At 30.8% G+C, this 15,339-nt stretch overlaps 1 protein-coding gene across 1 annotated transcript; it reads right to left on the minus strand.

Annotated features, from left to right (window-relative positions):
- Positions 1-11,537: 11,537 nt before the first annotated feature.
- On the minus strand, positions 11,538-14,011 carry LOC112084403 (replication protein A 70 kDa DNA-binding subunit B-like). Its single transcript, XM_024153530.1, has 11 exons — positions 13,877-14,011; positions 13,684-13,756; positions 13,333-13,429; positions 13,137-13,261; positions 12,983-13,067; positions 12,764-12,899; positions 12,479-12,681; positions 12,281-12,416; positions 12,014-12,190; positions 11,876-11,929; positions 11,538-11,726 (listed from the first exon to the last, which is right to left on the minus strand). Exons 1-11 carry the CDS (start codon positions 14,009-14,011, stop codon positions 11,538-11,540), a joined length of 1,410 nt encoding a protein of 469 aa, XP_024009298.1.
- Positions 14,012-15,339: the final 1,328 nt, after the last annotated feature.

Genomic DNA, 15,339 nt, shown 5'->3' on the forward strand with positions numbered 1-15,339 from the left:
TCTAAGGACTTCGCTGCATATGGTACAGCCTGTCGTTTCATTTTGAAAAGTACTTCATTTTTTGCCCAAGTAGCTTGTTTTTTTTTCCCACCCCCTTCCTTTTTACTTTCTTGTTTTGAGAATATCCCTCTTCATTTGTCTAAAATCCACGTCAGTGAATTGGAGGGGGGCCATTACCAAATAAGCAGGCAGTTGTTTGAAACAATAGGGCCAGAAATCGTGTTGTTCAAACAATGGGGACCGTTATTATGGGATCCCAATAGAACTTCTCAAAAAACCAAATTCTTAAAGCATTCTGGTACCCAACCTTAAATCTTGATCATGTGTGAAATTGAAACGATAACAGGCTAACTCAACACAAGAACTTGTCGGAGATTTCCTCGTGTAGATCAGCGTCTTTCTCAATACTATCTTCCATAGATAAAAAAAGAGAAAAGGACTCAACCAAAAATTTGATTTTATTTTGTTGGGTTCTGCCGAATTATCAGAGAAAACGGAGATGAAGAGAGAGAAAGACAGATCTCGAGATGTTTTTGCTTAGCGGCCAAGAGCCAGAATCCACCGTCGATTGCCACTTTTGCCTTCCTTATTACATTTAGGGATAAAACATGAATTAATTAATTTATAATAATATATAATATATACGTGCATATGACTTTTGTACTGTAGTAGCAAAAATATTTTAAAAAATAGACTTAAGGGAAAGAAGCTTTAATAGAAAAGTTTATATGGAAGAAAAAAAGGAAAAACTCTCTTCATGCATATATTTTCTTTTCTTTTTCTGCAACCTTTTCATATGAATTCTTTTGAGATATAAGAAAATTCGTTTTCCAAAAATTTTATTAGGAAAATGTTAAATTTGATGGATTTTCTGTTTATTGTTTACCATCCTATTGAAAATGGCTTATTCGAATTCATTGGAGAAGAAATATATTTTCAAAGAAAATATATTAAAAGCCATTTCCTAAACTAGAGTATAGATCTGAATTTCGTGAAAAAAGGTTTTTAATATTTTTTAACGTAAATAATTGTTAAATTTTATTACCAAATAATTTGAAATGTTTTTTTCTTTAAATTTGGCATTTGATCAAATGATGAAAAAATATCGTTCAGATTTTAAACACAGGTTTTAGGTAAAACGAGATAATATATCATGCATTTTATCTTTTATTTTTAATTATAAATTAAAATTAGGTGGGGATTTGCACCAAGTGCGGACTTGCGATGTATACAAATTTGATTACAATTTTTCTTTTAATGGTGAAAATTTTATATCTTATATAAACATTTAAAATTTTGAAGAGTATTTGTTGTTATTATGATATGTATCGTTAATAAACTCATAAAAATTTCGATAGTTAGATAATGATATTTTTGAAAAAAGTCATCACTTTGTCAACTGTGACCATTATCGTTATTATCGTTATGTGCATCAATATTTGCTGATGTACAACATTCCAATACCGCACATCTTTAAGTTGCAGTTTGTTTCAGTAAGTATTTTGAAAACACTATTATGATTTTGTACACGATTTCTTTTATGTTTAATAAAAGTATCGACTCTCGACAATCAAGACAACCATTAATAGAAAAAAAGAGAAAGAGTATCAATTCCGAAGCTTAAGTAAACAAATGTTATTAAAACAAATCATTTAATTAGTAAAGGTTTAAACCAAAATAAATAAAATAAATTATTGTTTCCTTACCTTACTTATAGTATCTGTTATCAGAATCAGAATCACACAACATGAAACTATACTAATAAATATATTTTATAGACTTGTAGTTGTATGTAAATTGTAACGTGAATGTGTATGTATAAGTAAAAAGCAAGTTGGAAAATTAAGACGAGAAGTTGTCTTTGTCCCTTGCTCTGGTCTCTCATGTCCAACCATTCAAACCAACTCTCTAAATAACACGCGATATAACCATATAAAGTTATCCATGAGAAAATACGGGTTTTGGTAAATACAGTCCTACCTTTTGCAAAATCTTTCATTGGCTTTTATTGAAACTCATTGCGTAGGCGATGACTACAGGGAATTATCTACGCCTCATTCTAAAAAAAAACCTTGTCTCGGTAGAAGAGAAAAACATTTGTGAGATCAAGACATTTTGACCAATATACTCACCATTTATGTGCAAGGCGCGGGCACAAAAGTTTTAAACTGGTTTTCAAGAAAATTAAAACATAATTTGATGTTATAAACCAGTCTTCAAGAAAATTAAAATGTACAGCATAATTTGATGTTATAAACTGGTCTTCAAGAAATTTAAGACATACATAATAAAATAAAACAAATCCAAAAAATAAACATTATCCAAAATTAAAAACTTAATGCTTACCAAATAAGTGTATGAAATTCACAAAATCAATTGAACTAAAAAAAAGCGAGTTATTCGTCTCTACATAATCGTTTTTCATCATTTTCTTTTTTCCTCTTATTTATTTTTTGGTTTTTTTTCTTTATCGTCTTTTGTTTATCTTTCTTCATAGTCTTCCACTACAAGAAAAAACAGTAATTCCAACAGACATATTTATAGATATTTTGTTGGAAATCAATAGTTCCGATAAATTTCCCACAAAATGAGAATTTTGTTGGAATTTGATCGTTGGAATTGTGAGTTTATTTGTAAATCGTTGAAATTTTTTTTGACAAATATTATTTAATAAAAATTCATCGGAACATACTGATATATTATTTGTCAGAAATTTCTTGGTATAGTCTAACCAAATTTTGACAAAACTTTCTGACAAAAATTTTGTCAAAATGTTGTTGATTTTTCTGTCAAATTTCTTACAAAATTTAGGATAAAATATTTGTCAAACTGTCGTTAGAACCTTCCTTTCTTTTAATATACGTAGCTGATTTATCGCCATTCTTTTTGTTAGAAAGTTTTGAATTTTGTTTCTAAATTGTAGGAATTACCCACAAAAATTGAAGTAATAAATAATTAATTTACATCTGTTATGGATAATTATCCATCACCACCTTTTCATTTTGACCGACTTACTCCTTATTATTTAATGAGTTTATTTCTTCTATATATATGTATTGTTGCACATTGTAATTGATGTAAGAAGAACGAGTGAATAAGAAGAAGAGATTTCCCTCTTCTCTCCTCTCTTGCTCTCGTGTCTCTCCCCACTTCTTCTTCCTCCCATAATCTCTATATATAATATAATACAACATATAGAGATAATATATGGAGATGCATAAATATATGCTTTAATTCCCAACACGTTATCAGCACGATCGACTCGTAATTCATTCATATATTTGGAGGTAAAATTTTATTTATGTTTAGTCGATCTAAACTTTATATATTGTTTACGGAAACAGAAAGATATGCTATGCTTTCTTTGTTTATATATTACGGAAAGATAGGCTTTGCCTTCTCCGTTTACGTATTATTTCGGGATAATAGGCTCTGCCTTCCCTAAACCGATGATTTAAATTTATGTTTAATTTATTTTCAAGTTTACGGGATGATAGGTTATGCCTTTCCCGAACAGATCGTTATTATAGGCTATGTCTTTCACGATCATATGATCATATGGTAGACTATGTCTCCTCCGATCATAATTATGGAGTAGCAGGTTAAGCCTCCTCCTTGTTTATATTTATGGAGTGGCAGGTTAAGCCTCCTCCTTGTTTATATTTATGGAGTGGTAGGTTAAATCTCCTCCTTGTTTATATTTATAGAGTGGTAGTTTATGCCTCCTCCTTATTTAATTTTTGTTTATATATTTAAATTTATAAATGGAGTTGAAGGTTAAGCCTCCTCCATGACTACAAAATAATGGAGTGGAAGGTTAAACCTCCTCCATGACTACAAAATGATGGAGTGGAAGGTTAATCCTCCTCCTAATTCATATTTATGTTTTTACATTTAAATTTATATTTGTGGAGTGGAAGATTAAATCTCTTCCCTACTAATATTATGGAGTAGAAGGCTATGCCTCCTCCTTGATTATATATTTATGGAATATAATGGTTAAACTTCTTCTGTGATCATAAAATTATGGAGTTGATGGTTTAATCCTCCTCCTTAATCAAATTTTATGGAGTGGAAGGTTAAGCCTTCTCCACGAACACAAAATGATGGAGTGGAAGATTATGCCTCCTCCTTATTTTATAGTAGGCTTGACGTCGTCAAAATCTATAGAAGCTATACCAGGTATGTTATTATTATGAATTAATATGTTTAACTATCTGATATATTTTATCGATTATAATATGGGTTAAAGACATCGAAATATGTCTTTAAAATTGAAAACTTCCGGAAGAGCTAAAAAGCTCTAAAAACTAAAGGCTCCAAAAGAGCTAAATTCTTTTGAAATTTCCGGAAGAGCTAAAAGCCCGTAAGAGCTAGAAGCTCCAGAAGAGCTAAAAGCCCCGTAAGAGTTAAAAGCTCCGAAAGAGCTAAAAGGCCCGTAAGAGCTAGAAGCTCCAGAATAGCTAAAAGTCCCGTAAGAGCTAAAAGCTCCGGATGAACTAAAAGCTCTGGAAGAGCTAGAAGCTCCGTAAGAGAAAAATGATCCACAAGAGCACGCGATGGTGACATGCATATATGTGATAATAAATAAAAAAGATGGCAAGGGTATATACCATAGTAAACCTTAAGGTTACTAATTGAATAAACTGGTTAAGCCATCCCGGTAGTTCCAATGATATAAGATCATTGAGAATATATAATACATGTTGAAAAACCAAATGCTTTTTCAACTATTGCATGTCATAAAGAAAGAAAAAAAAATGAAGCCATCGTGAAAAGCATACATGGATGGATCACCATTTCTTTTGGTTTAAAGCTCATCGAATATGAAGTTGGTCATAGAGTGGGATTCGATTCGAGATGGATAAAACTTGAAAGTGTCATCATCTCGAGGGGGAGAATTAAAGAATCTCACATCAAGTGTAAGCTGAACATCCAGAAGATTATGTTCGCACTCGAAATGAGCTTAAAATAAAGCAAATCCAAGAGATTGTAAAACCAATTACGGTGATCTCCATGTGGTGACATAAAATATGCAGTATGGCATATAGAAAACAGCTGATGGATCCTCATATGAACCTGAAGTTCATATTGAGTGAAAAAAAACAAAATCTCATATCCTAGCTGAGCTCCACTAAAAATAGATGTCCATGAAGGACAGTCTATTTGCGTCTACAACACGTAAGAAAAATGTGATAGACTACTTTGGTTCCAAATCCTCAAAAGAAAAGGAGCAAAAGAGGATTGATCTCCTGAAGAGATTATTGACATGGTTAATAATAAAATCAGGTACCTGAATGAAATCGATGATAAGAGATCTCGATTTACCATGTCATTACAAAAAAGAAAGGTGGAACCAAAGATTAACCTCTAGAGGAATTAATCCCTAAAGGATTATATTGGAATTTTCTTCCCGGGAACACTACTCGATTGAAATAAAGAATGATGATCATCAAAACTCCTAAAGAGTTTTCTCGAGTAGTATAATAAAAGGGATTATTCCAGAGGTGATATCTTAAACCGGTAACTGGAGATATGTTTACGGCATGCTTTGCCGATTGCCACTTTGATGAAAATGAATTCCCTGCGTTGAGGGGGAGGATCTAGAGAATCAGCAAAAGATAACACAAAAGTGTATATAAACTTTGGCTTATCTCGATCCTCCTACCAATAAACGTGAGGTGGAGTTCATAAAATTGTACATTTGAAAATTTTGGCAAACCAGTTACTTGATGCATTCAAAGATATAAGATGGGTGATGAAATTATATATCCCCGCTGTTAATGCTCCATCAAAAAAAAATGTTCCGGAACAAATTCTTGATGAGAATAGAGCAAATGAACTGCGGGTTCAATTAAAGTGCGGGAGGCCGATGGGTTTGTAAGATAAAAATCCCCTCTTAAATGAAAAGGTTAAGAAGAACCGAATAAAGATGTCCTAAAGACATTTGTAAAAAGGTTCCATAAGAACCATATAGAGAAAAATGTCCTGAAGACATTTATGAAAAGGTTCTAGAAGAACCATACAAAGATATATGTCCGGAAAACATATATTAATGGGTTCCATAAGAACCATATAAAGAGATTCATCCAAAAGACGAGCATGGCTGCACTCTTTTTCCCTTATCATGGTTTTTCTTGCAATGGGTTTTTCCATAAAAAGGTTTTTAACGAGGCAGCAAGAAACATGCAAAATATAGATCTCTAAAGAGGAATACTTCTGAAAAAAGAAGTATGGTGATATGCGTAGATGCACTCTTTTTCCCTTACCATGGTTTTTGTCCCACCGGGTTTTCCATGCTGAGGTTTTTAACGAGGCATCAAAGAATACACAAAAGATAGACATCCAAATGATTTAGAAGTCCAGATTCGTCTATCAAAGAGAGAGAGACTCCATCATCTAAGCGTTCGAAGGAAAAGAAGAATATATATCTTTTCCAGGGAGAACGTCACTGCATTTTTTCTTCTTGTTATGGTTTTTATCCTAAAAGGGTTTTTCCATAATAAAAATTCTTAACAGAAGCAAATACATAATACATTAATAAAATGATGGATAATTAAGAGGGAGTGTTATGGATAATTATCCATCACCACCGCCTCTTCATTTTGACCGACTTACTCCTTATTATTTAATGAGTTTATTTCTTCAATATATATGTATTGTTGCACATTGTAATTGATGTAAGAAGAACGAGTGAATAAGAAGAAGAGATTTCCCTCTTCTCTCCTCTCTTGCTCTCGTGTCTCACCCCACTTCTTCTTCCTCCCATAATCTCTATATATAATATAATACAATATATAGAGATAATATATGAAGATGCATAAATATATGCTTTAATTCTCAACAACATCGACTAGTGTGGTCAAACCCAGCAATGTTGTAGGCTTTTAAATAAGCCCAAAAAATTTACTGAATCTGTATGCTTGATTTTCTATTAGATATTGCTATTTATAAAGAAACTATATATCTGTTTTTTTTCTTTTTATTCGATATTCGATGTGGGAACTCTCCTTCCCATATGGTGTTGGCAACAGATAGTCTCGACATGTCAACAATATATTTTTTCATCAATAACATTTCTTTTTTTATTGATTGCTTATGTTTGTTTTTTTTTTGTATTATGATGTTTTTTAATATATAACTAGATTTTGACACGTACTGTGCACGGAATTATGTTGTAATCAGTTTAGATATCTAGTTTTAACGTATGTGGACATACTATATTTATAAACTAATGATTTATACTACATTCTATATAATTTAGAGTTAGATTAATAGTTGTGTATAGAGGAATGTTGTATTGTAGTTGTTTTTAACATTTTTTTGTTACTGTGTTATATTATTTTGTTGGTTATTTGTTAGTTATTAAATAGTAAAATATTATTCGGTAATTCATATTAGATATTGATGTGTTTAGACAAAAAAAATCACGAATGTGATGTAAAATGGCATACGCATTTGAATTCAGTGTCGATATTAAAAAATTAAAATCATGGAAATAACAATAGAATTAATTTTATTATGAATTAAGAATAATGTATGAAATAGAAATACATTAAACTGTCTAAATAACCTATCTTGTATGCGAAAGGCATAGAACTCTCTCATGCTAATCGTTTTCCTTTTGCGTTCTTTTCCATCGTCAAATCCATCTTCAATACCAACCTGAAAACCATCTTCACCATAAGGAAACAACAGAGGGTATTGAAGTGCGAGATACCCAACATATAGCTCACTAATCCTCCTTAGCTTTCCTTCTATTGTTTCTAACACAATATCTCGTTTATCCATTCCTTCAGGGAAATCTCTTGGTATTAAAGCAGCAACTTCGGATGACGTAGGCATGTTATGAGTGCGTGCGTCCTTATTTCTATTTGCTACCAATACCAACTTGGCATTGTCTTCTGGCTGATCAACATGAAATCTATCCTTGTAAGAACGAAAAGCTTTCACCATCGGATTAAAATGATCTAACATCTGAATCAGAGCTTCAATTAGTTCTGGCCTTAACTTGTTGGAAACTTTGTGATTTTTACTGCATTTGATATCATGTAAGACATTAGGCATCAGAAATGTAATATTAAGCATTAAATTAATTGTTATAATAAACAGACATAATAAATTAAACCTGATTGAAAGCTCTCTATTGCGTATCTCATTGAGTGTATCATGTATGTAGAGTTGTAGAAACTTCAGCTTATCGTTTCTGTTTGGCATCAAACTTCCAATTAGATGGTAATTCTCTCCATGAAGCTGGAAAATCTGTGGACCTCTTCCTTTGTTTACATCATAATTGACCTTACCACCAATAGAAGTAAATGAAAACATCATATTGTAAGCTCTAAGGTTTTCACGGAAATGTCTGCAAATCTCATCATCGCTGCAGAATAAATACAACATCAGAGGAGGTGGCTGTTGTAAGAGAGGCAACTTAACTTTTCCCTGCATACAGCATAGTGTAAAAATATAATTCTTTCCTCTCCTTTTTTTGCCAATCCTCTCATTAAACCACATACGGGCCGTACAGTGCTTGCATTCAAATAATGGATCACCATCATCATGATAACCTGAAAAAATAAATCACAATAGTGTCTGCTAAAGATGATAGACTCTGGGAATAACAGGTATAGTCAAAAAATATATCCAAGACGGTAATGTTTTGAAGAAAATGATTACCATTATCCTGGATTGTAGGTCGCATATTTTGTTGTTGATCATCAGATATTTCAACATTTCCAGAGTCTAGGTCATCATCAGATTGATCGTTTTCACTGAAACTTTCTTGGTCATCATGAATTTGTAGACTATCATGCTCCCGGTTAATAGTAGTATTTTGATTTTCCTGAGTTAATACTATAAATAATAATATAATAAGAACAATTTATAAACACGGGCACTATTTATTTTTTAATAAAAAATCTATATAAAATAATAATAATGTATTAGTTATTAATAAGTTTTACATATTTAATGAGTGATTACCTGAGGCCTGAGTGCAGGAATTCTTAGTTGTATCGATTTTTTGCTTCCTGTTTAATCTTGCAATTCTCTGTTGCTCGAAAACAGTGTTATGCATTTTTTTGCCTTTAATCGATTCAGAAATTTTGAAGACAGAGTTATTCCACCAAAGTTTAACTTGGAGAGGTCAAGGATACTTTTGTAACTAAAACGAAAATTAAATCCAAATACCAATATATAAACTTGTAATAAGGACAATATATATAACAAAAATCTAGGTAAGGATACATGACAACTCCAAATTTCGAAAGACCTTTGTTTTGGTTGTTTTGGTTGTTTTTGTTTTTAATAGTACTGTTTATATAAAATGACGTTTAGATATATAATGTTAAGAACAATATTATTTATAGATGTGATAACAAAGAATTCTTACTCGCAGATTTAGATTTGGATGCTAGCCGAGACAATGGTGGTCTACTTCGTGATAATTGAGAGGTACCAAATTCTGTAGAAATTGGTATACAACTTATATTTGAATCTCCTGGCGTAGTTACAAAACTTGCTTGCGTTGGTATCTGAGTAGTAGTCAGACATTTACGCGTTGGTATAGCTTTCGGACCCTGATTCTGATTTGTACAATCAGTGAAGCATAACACTGTAATTTGAACAGTGTCAACATCAATATTAGAGTTGTATAAGTAGTTAGAGGAATGATATAATGAACAGGTTCAAAATACAATTTCAAGAAACCTGATCTATTTGAAATTGTAGAAGAGTCATTGACAATTAAGCCTTGTGTTATGTTCTCTTTATTCGAAGGGCGAGCGTAATCTGGAATTGTTAAACAATGTTAGCAAGAAAATATAAAGTTCAATACAAATACAATACTTATGATTACATAAGGAACTACAACTAACTGCGATTAAGTTGTTGTGTCATGGTAGACTGAGAACTCCTTTCCGTGTTGCTTGAGTTCGTGAGATCTCTAAGTATTGTATTAAATGCAACACGAACAGCAGGCTGGTGAGTTGTTTTACTTGATTGCGCATTGTTATCATCATTATTGATGGAATCTGTAATTTTGCATGTAACATACGATTGACAACAAATACAAATGCTAACAAATGAATAGTATAATTATTCTAAAAATAGTATGTTCGTACCAACCAAACTTCTATCTTTCTTTGATTTCTTTGATGATCGTCCGTCTTCGGTAGCTGAATTTTCACCGAGAACACTACTTTTTCTCATATCTCGTTATTTGCTTGAGATACTTGATTCAAACATAGATATTTCCAATATAGTAGATTATATTGGAAAGAAGATAACAATAGTGGAATGTTTCTCAATTATTGCATATCAAATACTCCATAATTTGTAATCTAGTTGCTATATACAGGCAATCAAATCAGGGGTAAAACCATTACATATATTCGATTAACGAATTATTTTCAAAATCATTAGTAGGAGTTTCTTAATATTATGAATAATTTGAAATTCAGTTACCATAACTACCATTCAAAATATTTGAAAAACTTCATATATTTAATAACAACTTCAATTATTTCAAAATATACCAATAAGCGAGAACTTTTAAAATTTTCGAATCATACATTCCACTTGGTACTAATTAGAGGTAAAACACTTACATATATTTGCTTAACTAATTATCTTCAAAATCATTAGTATGAGTTTCTTAATAGTAGGAATAATTTGAAATTCTGTTACCATAACTAACATTCAAAATATTTGAAAAACTTCATATATTTAATAACAACTTCAATTATTTCAAAATATACCAATAAGCGGGAACTTTTAAAATTGTCGAATCATACATTCCACTTGGTACTAATTAGAGGTAAAACACTTACATATATTCGCTTAACTAATTATATTCAAAATCATTAGTATGAGTTTCTTAATAGTAGGAATAATTTGAAATTCTGTTACCATAACTTACATTCAAAATATTTGGAATAACTTCATATCTTTAATAACAACTTAAATTATTTCAACATATACCAATAAGCGGGCAAATCTAAAATTTTTGAATCATACATTCTAATTGGTACTAAAAACAGTATTAATAACAATAAAAAATTATTATTAACAATCATCTAAAGTTATACATGCTTCGAAAAATCTAAAGTATATCGAATCATATCGAAAAGTACTATAAAGCAGTGTTATTTTCAACATTTGATTTAAATAGAAGAGTTGCGTGTTTAGGTGAGATCATAACGTCAATAATTGTTACATTTGAGGTTACCTTCGGTTGTATTAGGTTATGGTAACATATTATTAAAAATATGTAAATCATAAAAATTGCACTACTGTGTTATCGTGTGTCAATAATATCTAAGGATTAAATAACCGTAAACATTTTAATGGTGTGTAGACATCAGAAATAACAGCCAAATTTAGATAACCTGCTTTATTAATAATATTTCAAAACATCAAAATATTAAATTGAAACTTATAAAACGAACAGCATAAAATGTGAAAAATTCAATTAAGAAAATAAAGGAAACGAAATAGTAGACAAATGGAAGCAGGATGAATAAAGATATCACACTTCTTCAACCATCTGGTTTTTCTTTCTTGACCGGCTTCAGCACAGTATGTTTCGCATCATCTCCATTTTTGAAATCATTTTTGGTTTTCTTTGAAGCTACAGAAAGCTCCCCACTGTCATTTCCGATCTCTTCACTATCATTGCTTTTGCATTTCGAGGACGGTGTCTTCACATCCTCATAGTCATCTTCAAGCTAGAGTGGAGCCTATAAGTAACAGAAAATTAATTAAAAATATCTAGTATATTATAAAAAGTATGATCTTCAGTATATAGAAGAATATCTTATAAAAAATATATTATAAAAAGTATGATTATGGATCCGATATCGAGAAGAATACCAACCTCTGTAGTGAGAGATGTCAGAACGTGTTCTTCATGTTTAGCTTCAATAGTGTTCTGTGAGCAGACACAAAATATTTTAGTAATAAGAGATATGCGTTATAAGTTGAACACATATTTGTATGATCTTATGTTCATGACCTGAGACACAGAAATTTCTGAAAACTCCTTCACCAGGTCACTTTGTGTAACGATCTTCATAACCTTGTAAGTGTCACTATTGAAGACAATGTTTGAACTTTCAATAGCAACCTTAAAAAGATAAGTCTTCCCACATATGTTGCTCAGGGACATAGGCAAAACATCCGGATCCTGAATCTATAAAAAAATAATTATAGAATAACAATTAAGTTAAACGATAATGACAAAAACGGATTGATATATAGACAGTTGATGAGAAAAATATACCTCATCTACCGATTGAGTAAGTTGAGAGGCAGTCTGATTGACAACTTCCATAGCAAGCTTATCAAATAAAAGAAATTTCGTTTCTCCAGTGTTATCCATTACACGAATGTAAGCATGAACCTGCATATTGTAAAATCTAATATAAATACAAATAATATTAATAAATGTTACTAATAAGATGTAACATTATGTACTTACGCTGGAATGACTTCTTCAACATCAGTATTACATTTACCACACTTCCATAACTGTTTCTTGAAAGGTCTACCGGGATATTTCTCCCTCATTGCATCCATATTATGAGGAAGAACTTTTTTTGAACAGGTTTTACAGGACATGTAATACCAACCAAACTCGGTGTCAATTGACATGATTGTAGCCATGGTAACACATTTTCCAACCTAGAAGGTAAAAATATCAGATTTCATTATAGAATAATTTTAAATGATATAAAACAATTACAAACAATCTAAAATATTTAACCTCAGATGCAGCTATTATCTCACTTATAGTCCTTCGAGGACTATGTAAGAAGAAATCATCACGAACAGAGACAGAATTGACGATTGTCAACTGATTTGGATGTGTGTAGGATAGAGTAACACCATCAGCAGGTAGCCTACATAAAGGTTAATAAGGAAATGAATATATTATGTATGCAATGTTATCTATTAATAAATAAATTAGGGTTTAGTGCAATACTTTTCTTTGAACGCTAAAACCTCAGGGATATCTGGATTAGTTAAAACAGTTGAACAATTGTAACAATTCCCAACACTCCAAACACCTGGATGACTTATAAAAACAGTTAGTAGATGAGGAAATATTTAAATATCATATGATTTGATGATGTTACCTTGGTAAAGCCTTAGCTTTGAAAACCGCAAGACAACAACAAAAACAGCTTCGGTTGTATTAGTTGCCAAACTCTCCAGATTTGAAGCATAAGGTCCCCATAGCACACAGTTTAGGCGAACATTTCTACACATGTTAAAGTTTTAAGGATTTAGTTGTACTAATAAAATCTAAAGTATAAAAACATAGATTCTTACTCAGTGTCTCTGATTTCCATGGTAAGTCTTTTTGTCTGCTTCTTGTTAACATTGAGGATTTCGACCTCCCCAATACTAACAATCTGACCAACAACATCTGTAATTAAACATATTAGAATAATCGTTATTAGTACGACCATCAATATATAGTTATTACATCAAAATACCTATTAAGAAATCCGGATTGAGTTTGCCCTCATGAATGTCCGAGAATTTTACGAATTTCAATCCAAGGATATTAGGATCAATATCCTCGGCTGGTTGTGCTTGCGAATTGGATCTTGTAGACATGAGGAGTCGTACGAAACTTTCCACCATTGTGTGCAACCTGAAAGTTAGTAATGATCTTACTTAACCCTTCCTCCAACACGTTTTCGTGTTTTTTGATGTACTCTTTCTTTAGAGAAACATGCATAGTTTGATTCTGCAAGATACATAAGATTAAAAAACATAATTAATCACTGAATGTTAAATTAGTAATACATAGTAGTTCGAATCTAATATAAAAAGAATACTATACAGATTTGAATGAGAATTTACATACCATATCATCTACAACCACCATTTCCAATGTCTCGACACCATTCAGATACTGTTTCCACACCTTCAAGATCCGTACGTGGACTCTCCACTGGGTTTTGAAAGGCTTAAGAGAGTATAGGTTTGTTATAGAAGCCATTGGAAAGAACTTTCAAGGCTGTAGGGAGTAGAGGTTTTTGGTATATGAAATGACTACAGAAACAATCATGTATTTATAGAGAGAATTTTAGGGCTTCGGAACAGTATTTTTTAGTTTGAGGGAATAGAAAGAAAATATTAGTAACAATAATGTTTTAGAAATATATGGTAAGCGGGAATATAGATGGTGGAAGGTATAATTTAAAATTCATAAATTCAAACAGTGCGAACAGTATAAATTAAAAATTTTGTTACTATCTTTGTAGTTTGTGATATTAATTTATAGATTTCAGAATATATTTTAAGAATATGCGAATTTGTTATGGATAGAGAATAAATAAATTGATTTGTTTTTAGATAAATAAGAGATATAGACGGGAAAGTGATAATTACTTTAGATATCTCTACGGTTAGCGCTGATATAGGAGGTAGTGGGTAATTAGGAACGGAAAATATATGGTTAGAGAATCTTAGAATTTATTATGGAGGGAACTTCTTAACTTTTTAAACTATTTCAGAAATTATTTAAATATTCGTGTTTATAATATTATACTCGTGTGTAGCTTTTACATTTCATGAATTTTATCCTATAATCTATTCGACTCATCTAGTAATATAAATGTGAATAAAACATTTATACTTTCATAAATTTGTATATTCACATAGTAATATAGTATTATTTTCATAAATTTGTATATTCACATAGTAATATAGTATTAGAAAAGTAATATAAATTTGTAAGCAGAAATCCGTTAAATATACAATTTAATAATTGTAAAGAATAATTGTAAAGCAAGTTTTTCATTATCGTTTAAGGGTATAGAGTAATAGATTAATTGTTTTTACTAATTAACAACCAATGAATTATTGTGATGGCTTTATATAATCGTTTGAGACAAATAAGGAAGGCAATATTGTAAAGAATGTATTACCTCTAACATTTTTTGTATTCGAAACAAATGAATTAATAAATTCAGCAAATGCTAACTTTAATTGTGGTGATGCCAAGTGTACTTTTGTGCTTCCTCTTTAATATATTTTAGATATATTAATATATATATATATATACATATATAATATATGTTTTTCTTGTTGTGGAGAATTTCGTTACTGTTCATCTCTAATTAACGATTTTAAAATTTTAATTGTTTATCATATATTAGGTATAATTTATATGGTTCATATATTATTCTGAAGATAATTAATATTATATTTATAAAATTTCTAATAAAAATATTAATTAACTGATTGAGTGATCCAATCGGTTTGACAAAAATTTTGATTTCAATATTTTTTTAGAGATAAAGATAGTTAGAACGGTTCCCACAA

The sequence above is a fragment of the Eutrema salsugineum genome, unplaced genomic scaffold (assembly GCF_000478725.1).
Source record: "Eutrema salsugineum unplaced genomic scaffold, Eutsalg1_0 scaffold_4, whole genome shotgun sequence".
In the NCBI taxonomy this organism is placed as follows: Eukaryota; Viridiplantae; Streptophyta; class Magnoliopsida; order Brassicales; family Brassicaceae; genus Eutrema; species Eutrema salsugineum.

Excerpts from the sequence above, each read along its gene's own strand:
- LOC112084403 (XM_024153530.1), bottom strand. The coding sequence starts at position 14,011 with ATGGCTTCTATAACAAACCTATACTCTCTTAAGCCTTTCAAAACCCAG. Across the intron at positions 13,262-13,332 it reads ATGGAAATCAGAGACACTGA|AAATGTTCGCCTAAACTGTG; the intron begins GTAAGAATCTAT and ends TAACATGTGTAG. Across the intron at positions 11,727-11,875 it reads TGACATCTCTCACTACAGAG|CTTGAAGATGACTATGAGGA; the intron begins GTTGGTATTCTT and ends GCTCCACTCTAG.